At 38.7% G+C, this 8,236-nt stretch overlaps 1 protein-coding gene and 1 pseudogene across 4 annotated transcripts in view; one reads left to right on the forward strand and one right to left on the reverse strand.

Moving 5' to 3' along the window:
* The window catches only part of LOC138043285 (delta-1-pyrroline-5-carboxylate synthase-like), a 183,722-nt gene that overhangs the window by 30,670 nt on the left and 144,816 nt on the right, over positions 1-8,236 (reverse strand). For all 4 annotated transcript variants that reach the window (XR_011131223.1, XM_068889477.1, XM_068889476.1 and 1 more), the window contains one exon: positions 6,907-7,044. Coding sequence is in view for 3 of the 4 variants with exons in the window: in XM_068889477.1 (XP_068745578.1) it covers positions 6,907-7,044 (138 nt within the window). In the remaining variant the exon portion in view is untranslated. The remainder of the gene's footprint in view (positions 1-6,906; positions 7,045-8,236) is intronic.
* On the forward strand, positions 1,871-2,965 carry LOC138041713 (uncharacterized; annotated as a pseudogene).

An 8,236-nucleotide genomic window follows, 5' to 3' on the forward strand; every position in this document is an offset into this window, starting at 1 on the left:
ATTGGAGGTATGGCATACACTCCAGAATTATTAAAGAACAAATAAGGCTTAAAGTTGGTGAGAAGGCTAATAGGGTGAATTTCCAGTGCCCTTCCCAACAGGGTCCCCCTATTAAAAAGGAAGCTTAGCAACAGGTCCATTTTATTACGGGGATTTTGAGATCAGAATCGTCTTTCAATCATTTTTTTTCACCTCGCACAGTATGTGTTTATCCCACAAAAGCATTACATGACATATATTGCACGTGCAGGCACTCAGCCACAATGTAAACAAAGTTAATAAAATTGGTTTCAGATTCGATAGGAAATACTTCTGAGGTTTTGCATGGTGTAGTTTTTGAAATCAAGGTAACAGTCTGGGAAAAAATATACTAAGAGTTGTTGCATTTTTTACATGGAACAATAGTTAAAGTTTATTTCGTTTAAGGTTGACACAGTTTTTTTTCCCACAAGTGAAATACCTCAAAAACCAGCAAGACAAGCCAATATTTGAGTTGGGGAGAAAAGAACGCTACCAGCCGAAACAAGCAGTGGATGTATTGTTACGAAAAGCCCCTCATGTGAAAATGTGTGATAGACACCCCTTAGGAGTACGCCAAAACATGTCCTACCTTATCGACATTAGCAAGCTGAGTAACTGGGAGGATATCAAAGCTGACAGAAATGGAGTATACCACGGTATGCTACAGTGCGGTGTTTGGACAGTGGCTTGCGAAGTAAACCAGATCGACACCAGTTTTGAAATTATCGCTAAGAAAAAAGAAACCTTACATGACGACAATCACAATGCATGAAAAAACGGATTTACACCAAATTTGCACAGAGCAAATATAATGCAAACATATATTTACTCTAGAGCAAACCTGTAGCAAACATGGTAAATGCCGCATTTGCTACTATATTCACACAGGTGTGAAAATATGGTGCAAATGTGGCATTTACCATGTTTGCTACAGGTTTGCTCTAGAGTAAACATATGTTTGCATTATATTTGCGTTGTGCAAATTTGGTGAAAATCCATTTTTTCGTGCAGTGGATCGATCAGTACCACTTGATGACTAATTCCAAAAGAAACAAGGCATCACCAACTCTTGTTCGTTCAATATTTCTTTTGACATAGAAGAGTGGGAAGATTGTAAATGATGCTTGTCTGTTACAATACCATATTTCCTCAGGAGAAGCCACCGTGAACATCAAAATTGAAATTTGTCCAGTACTGCATCATTTTGATGTCCCATATGACACATGGGTCTTGGGAACGGAGGTCTTGTGTTCCCATATCTCTCGCTTCACAACTTCTGAAAAAATGAGCTATCCCCTATCCATTGATCCAACGTTCAACATGGGGCCCTTCAGAGTTACTCCCATCGTGTACAAACACCTCTTTCTAAAATCTAAGAGGACATGTGAAAGTCCCATTTTTTAGGGCCTATGATGTTGCATCACCGTAAAACAGAAGAAAATTACCGGATTCACTCATCAGTGTGCGCAGCTAAGATCAAACATTTGAATCAGGCAAGGGGTTTCATGACTGACGGAGAAGAAGCATTGATCCAAGCTTTGAGTGCAGATATGCCTAAAGCAAAACACCTACGCTGCTTCAAACACTTTGAAGGTAACTGCAAAGAGAAATTAAGGGCACTAGGTATCTGCAGTTCAAAACAGCAGAGTACCTTTATTAACAAGGTGTTTGGAGTGAACGGAAAAAAAGAGGGAATTCTGGATGCAGAGGACAAAAAAGACCTGAAAAGACGACTGGAAGCCTCCAAAGAAGAGCTTGACAGGGAGGAAAAAAACGTGCAAGGATGACGCATATGAATGCAAGTTCTGGAAATATCTAGAAACAAGCTGCAACATGATTGTAAACCAACATGGTTGTAAAAGTTGGACGCCGTGCTGGGCTAAAGGAGGGTCCTGACGGCAAACCAGTCCACTCATACACAAACCCATCAGAATCCATGAACCATGTGATGTCCAGTTTGAAGAAGGATATTGTTTCAAGCGACAATGTGAAAGACCGAGGACATACGAAACTTGAGTGTACCACATCAGTGTTTGAGGAAATTCACCGAAAGCTCCAGGATGAATTACGTTTGGCCATTGCTGGAATAAGCGAAAAGTACACACTTTCCGAGTTTGCGGTCTCAACTGACACCTGGTTTCAGTGGTCACCCGAAGAAAGGGAAAAGTATGTCACGGATATGAACAAAATATCAGTGGAGGAAGCACTCGAGGGGAAATGCATTAGTGAGCCCAATATACCAACCCAACTACCAGAGAAAGAATTCTCTGAGTTCTCCGTGGATGTTGCCAAATTTCTGGAGCAAAATATGGGATACAAATTGGTTACAGCAAAGCATGTTGCGGAAAACGCACTGCTCTTAGTAAATCACCCTCTTGCCATCCAGGAGCAGCCAACCCTGCATTCTTCTAGTAACAAAGTCGAAGACGCTGCTGTACACGCTAAGAACGGTAGAGTACAGTGTACTGTGAACACAAATTTCGTATCTTGCAATTGCCCAAGTTACAAATTTGATAGTATTTGTAAGCATTCCATTGCTGTCGCTCAGTTGAAAGGGTTTCTTGAAAAGCACTTGAACCATGTTACAAAAGAATCAGGGCCAAGGTGCACAGAATCAGCTCTGGCCCTAGACACAAGCAAACAGCCGGGAAAAAGGGAGGCCGAAACAAAGCTAAATATTGCCCCTCTAAACAGCAAACCACGCCAACAGAAGTTCAAACGCAAAGAAATCAAGGCCTGTACACCCATATACACCACCTAGAAGAAGCCAAGAAATGTAAGACATGCAACGTGGACTTCTGCCATCTGGTACTAGAGCACAAAGAAAGGTGATACTTTCTGAAGGAAGGCGACTGGAACAACAAAGTGCCCACAAACAAAGAGAGAAAACGATATTACCATCCAAACCTACAGAAATGTTTGAGGCCCAGGTTCCCCTACATAACATCCCAGTACATCAAAAGGACGACTGTGTACCACAGCTACGATAATTCAACGTTTATTTATCATTGTTGTATATACATAGTTGGCGATATATCACTATAGGTGAGGCAAACGGTAAATCTAGTACAATTACTTTAAAATAACAATCGGCTACACATCCGATTGTGTGGGCCCCCTTGTGAAGGAATTGCTCAGGTGGGAATTCAACTTAGATATCTGAGCAGAAAGAGTGTTTGTGCTAGGCTCTAGGAGGAGGGTGAATAGGATCCGCTACTATGTTCATTGAAATAAAACCTGTAGTATACGTACAGTACACAGTTACGGCAAGGACTATAGATGTTTGATTTTTTGAGGCTGATCTTTCAAAAATCCTTTCATGTTTTATGCTAAGGTAAAAGGTGCCTTATTTGTGAACTCCACTAATCTGCTCTTTTTTTCGAAAACGTCCGCAAACTGTTCGCCTTTAAAAGCAAATCTGTCGATGCTCGAACCTATTCACCCAATCCCCTCTTACACAGCACTTTAAAGCAGCCTATTAAAAAGTAAAAGTTGTTATTTAGGGCTTCAGAAAAGGAAGAAATCATTTCACTGGACATGGAGAGGTTCACGTTTTCGTTATAATGATCATAGTTACTTGCTACAGTTTCAGTTTTGATCTTGCAATTTTGTGACGTTTAACGAGCATTGTTACATTTCCGCTGTTCCTCTAGTGCCTTCAAGAAATTCGACATTTATTAGGGAAGGCTTGATTGGTAATAGTAGAGTCGTTTAGAGCATCTATTGGGCAGTTGAAAGTAACTTAATAAGGGCTTCAAAATGAGACAATATTTTTTTCATTTTCACAGAGCCTCATGTTCTCTGGTTATGATTACAGTTATCACTGTTACTGTTTCGGCTGTTTCAGTCTAGAACTTTAATTTGCGATTTTGTGATTTTTTAATGACTGGTGAGTTTGCGCTCTTTGTGTGACAAGTTGCACCTTTTAATCAGGATAGCCATAGAGTACGAGAAGTTCAAAAATTTGGCCAGGTGCGAATCGCCCCATATACGAATCATGCATACATAACTGAGTATTCAAAAGCCATTTATAAACATGATAAATGGACACAAATTCTGAGCGTCAACAGAAAGATTGCAGTTTCAACAGATATATTTACATAGAACCAGCTCTTGAATATGAGCCAGAATCTTTTTATTGATATATTAGTAATTTTTTTATATCTTGATTCAAATGGCTTACTACAGTAGTTTAGTTTTCATAGTTTTGTTATTATGTTGGTTTTGCCATCAAAATATGGAACTACCAATAAATTGTTGCAGGACCCAATGGGCTCCTGAATGTTGTTGTGTCTTTCAAGACACACACTTAGTTGGTCTTTGAGCTCAGCCTTTGAAACGGCTCAAGCGCAACTCAAGCGATAGGTACAGGCACAGTATGACGCAGAATAATCACGTCACATCATTGTCATTTCCTTAATATGCATTATACATTGTACCCAAAAATATAATATTTTTGACGACAAAATATAGTAAAATAGTCACTAAAACGTATATTTCTATACTGTTGGAATTTTTAAATTGTGTTACGCAATTTGACACGTTTTGTACCGACTGAGATAAAGTAACTGTCAAGTTTGTCACGCGCTCAGATGACATTTTCATGTATGCGCTACAGAGATGAGTAAGTCTCTCCCTTTGCACTTGGTGAATAAATTTGCGAGTCACACACAGTTGAAATTTGCGCCTCTATATGATAAGGACAGTATAGCGAAGTAATGAAGTCACCTCATAGTAATTCTCTCATATGCATTTGAAAAACAGAATATTGGTTACGACAAAATATACTAAATCGTCTTGAATAATTATATTTCTATACTGTTGGAATTTAACTGCGTTACGCAATTTGACACGCATTGTACGAACTGAGATAAAGTAACTGTCAAGTTTGTTGCGCATACAGTCTTTCCCTCTTTCCCGTGATGGAAAAAAGGTTTTAGACTGGTGGGTCTTCGTTTTAGACTAGTGGGTCTTCCAGTTTTTAAGTAAGGTTTTTGGTCTCTTGAAATAATTATAGACCTAGAAAACGGTGAATGTTAGACATGTAGTTGAATAAATAGACATAAAACTAGTACTGGACATTAACCTGAAACTTAGCAAAGTTTCGCCAAGAACCACTAGGCTTCTTCATGCACGATCGTTGGTGCAGGCTGAGATGCATGATGGGACACCATGCAAAACAGTGTCCCAAGAGTGAGACAAACGAAACCTCAGTCCACCCCTTAAGGACGGGGCCTCATCCCTCTCCCAGATTGCCTCCTTCACTCCCTGCTCAAACATTCGCGAATCCTTGTCTAGAATCTTAACATCAGGGGGGAGGGTGTTATGTCCACTCCTCTCTGTGTGGGTGTATACCGGGGAGTCGTTGGTAGATATCCCGCTGGAGCTCAGCTTTAGGTGCTGGTTCAATCCTTGTTTTAGGGCCTGTTTAGTTTCCCTGACGTAAGATTCTTTGGATATGCTTTGTTCCCTGTGTTACACTTATTTATTTTTAACTATTTGCTATCATTCTTAAGTAGGTTTATAAAGGCGATAAAAATCATCTAATTAGCTTTACTATAAGTTGCCCTTTCTCTACTATTAGCAATTCCTGAAAAACGATTCTACCCTATAGTTGTAACATCAGTGTAGGGTAGGGGAAAAACACCTGTTCTCAAATACACTTAGGTCAGAGCAAAGGGACTGAAACGAGGGATCGGAATGCCATGAAGTCTCAAGGTGTAGTGATGGCTCAGCAACTAGCTCGCCTTAAGAAAACAGATAATCACCTTCCTTTATCGATTGATAGATTGGAAAACATGGGATTTCACATTTCATTATATGGAAATTAGGAAGATGAAATCCCATCTAGATATATTCCTTTTATTTATTCAAAGTTAGTGGGGTCTTAGTGTTCGTAATCACCAAAGGAAAATTAGGAAACATAAGGCCCCCTGAAAAAGTGATATGTTCCTTTTATTTATTCGAGTTTTAGTGTGGGTTTTAGTTTTCGTAATTACCAAAGGCAATTTAGAAAAACCAACACTCCCTGAAAAAGTGACAAAGAAAGAAATGTTCTTGGGTCTTAGCTATCCTAACAATTGTGTCAAGGCTACCATTGCTTGATCGACCAAGACACAAGGTCAAACGGGAGCAGGCTGTGGGTATTCAAGATGTTATTACATGGCAATGAACATGTGCGAGTAACAAGACGGGTACATTTATTCAATTGTTGCTGCACTGTTTCCTATTGTATATCAGTTGGTAGAGCAACGATTATCCAACCTGGAGTCTTGGGTTCAGAGTCAGAGTTCAAGGGTTTTCTCTGTCCTTGTGTGGACCTGTTTCATTTACTTGATAGATAACATAGGAATGAAAATAACACATAAACATACACATTAACTGGTATCCCAGTTGAAATTTATGAGTGCTACACAGCGAATGTTTGAATAAGAGTACCCCTTCTCATTTGTCAAACATGTTTATTGCCATGAAATGACATCTTCAATACCCACCGACCTTATACAGTCGGGAGAGGAATGATGATATCAATCCAGTGGTCGTGAATTCAGTTCCCACTATGGTCAGAGTTTTTTTGTGACAGTGTGGGATCATTTCCATTACCAGATGGATGACATGGAAATAAAGGTACACGTAGCAATTAAAATTACACTCTGATATGTTAGCTGAGTCCAGCTCTAAACATGATGCACCCATTTGACACGTGAGAATGTAATGTAGGGTTCACAAATGGCAAACTTTACATGTACTGTACATCAAAACAAAAATGAAATTTCAATTTTGTCAAATTTATCACTCTTGATACCTGGATGGCACAAAATAAAAGAGTAAAGTTCACAACAGTCATCATACAGCATATTTTGAATCCTTGGAAAGAATACTTACCAAACTAACCGCCTCTTGCGAGATATACAATGACAGAGCTTCTTGTACAATATTGTGGAGGCATTTATTGCTATGGTAAGCCTCTTTACCACCTTTCAGCAGAAGACCATTGGCTGTACTGATAGCAAGGGCAGCCACCTAATGAAAATCAAACAATTTTTACCACCAAACTAAGGCGAAAAACAAATCTTTTTTAATTTTTATAACTTGCTTTAAAATTCTACCATAGCTCGTTCAATTTTGTCATTTTCTTTCCAAATGAAATGATAAATGAATTTAGTTTCATTAGTCAATGTCCATGTGAAGATTGCATCTAAAACTGTTGCAAAATGATAACAATCGTTGACATCACTTATTATGCCCAATCAAAGCGGTTTCATTAAAAGGATGGTCATCATGATTGATGATAGCAGAGTGTAGTAGATTGCTGATAAAGTAGAGATTAGAAAAATAATTAATATTCCTGGTATTTTAATTGCAATTGATTTTCAGAAGGTTTTTGATTCATTGAGTCACACGTTTTTATATCAGGTCTCGGAAAAACTGAACTTTGGACCATATTTCCTTCAACAGATTAGGACCACTTAAACAAATTTGTCAAGTTGTGTGATGAATAACGGTTTTAAAACTCATCTTTTTTATATTAAACGTCAGGCAAGACAGGGCGAGCTTCGTGCACCTTTATAACCTGCGATCAGGCTCAATTTTTGTTACGTAAGGGGAGGAAAAAACGGAAAATAGAGCCTGTAACAACTCTCCCACCCACTTTTGTACTAACATTTTAAAAATTTAACCAATTGAAATTACTTCCGCTATGTGATACTCGCAAGTTCTTGCATGTGAGGTGAGCTGAACGAAGAAGACTTGATTTTGTGAAGCGAAACACATCTATGAGGCTTGCCATATCCACATGATTCATTGTTGTTGGGGAATATTGACAATTTTGATAAGTGCTTATAACAAATTTGTGATTGTTGGGTAAAATAATCTTTGTCTACATGAATGTGATATCTCTTGGAAGTGGATGTGGATCGGCGACAAAAGGGATTTTCCTGCACTTCACTTTTTACCTGTGATTGGGCGCATGTCCTCTTATGTTGGCACTTGCTACATCCTTTGGCGTAATGCAAATGGAGCCTGGTTGCAGGTTATTTGCTCTTTTAAGTTTTACCTTTCGCTCACCTTTAGTTTGAAAAAACTATAAATACAGGCCGGACTTTGCATATTCTTTAAATGTACAGTAACTATATTAAAAAACCAATTCTTTTAGTATACCTTATAAGAGGGAAAGGGGGAATATGAAAATGTGCTGGGAATTTTAGATTGTACA

Source organism: Montipora capricornis, chromosome 3 (genome assembly GCF_036669925.1).
Source record: "Montipora capricornis isolate CH-2021 chromosome 3, ASM3666992v2, whole genome shotgun sequence".
Lineage (NCBI taxonomy): Eukaryota > Metazoa > Cnidaria > Anthozoa > Scleractinia > Acroporidae > Montipora > Montipora capricornis.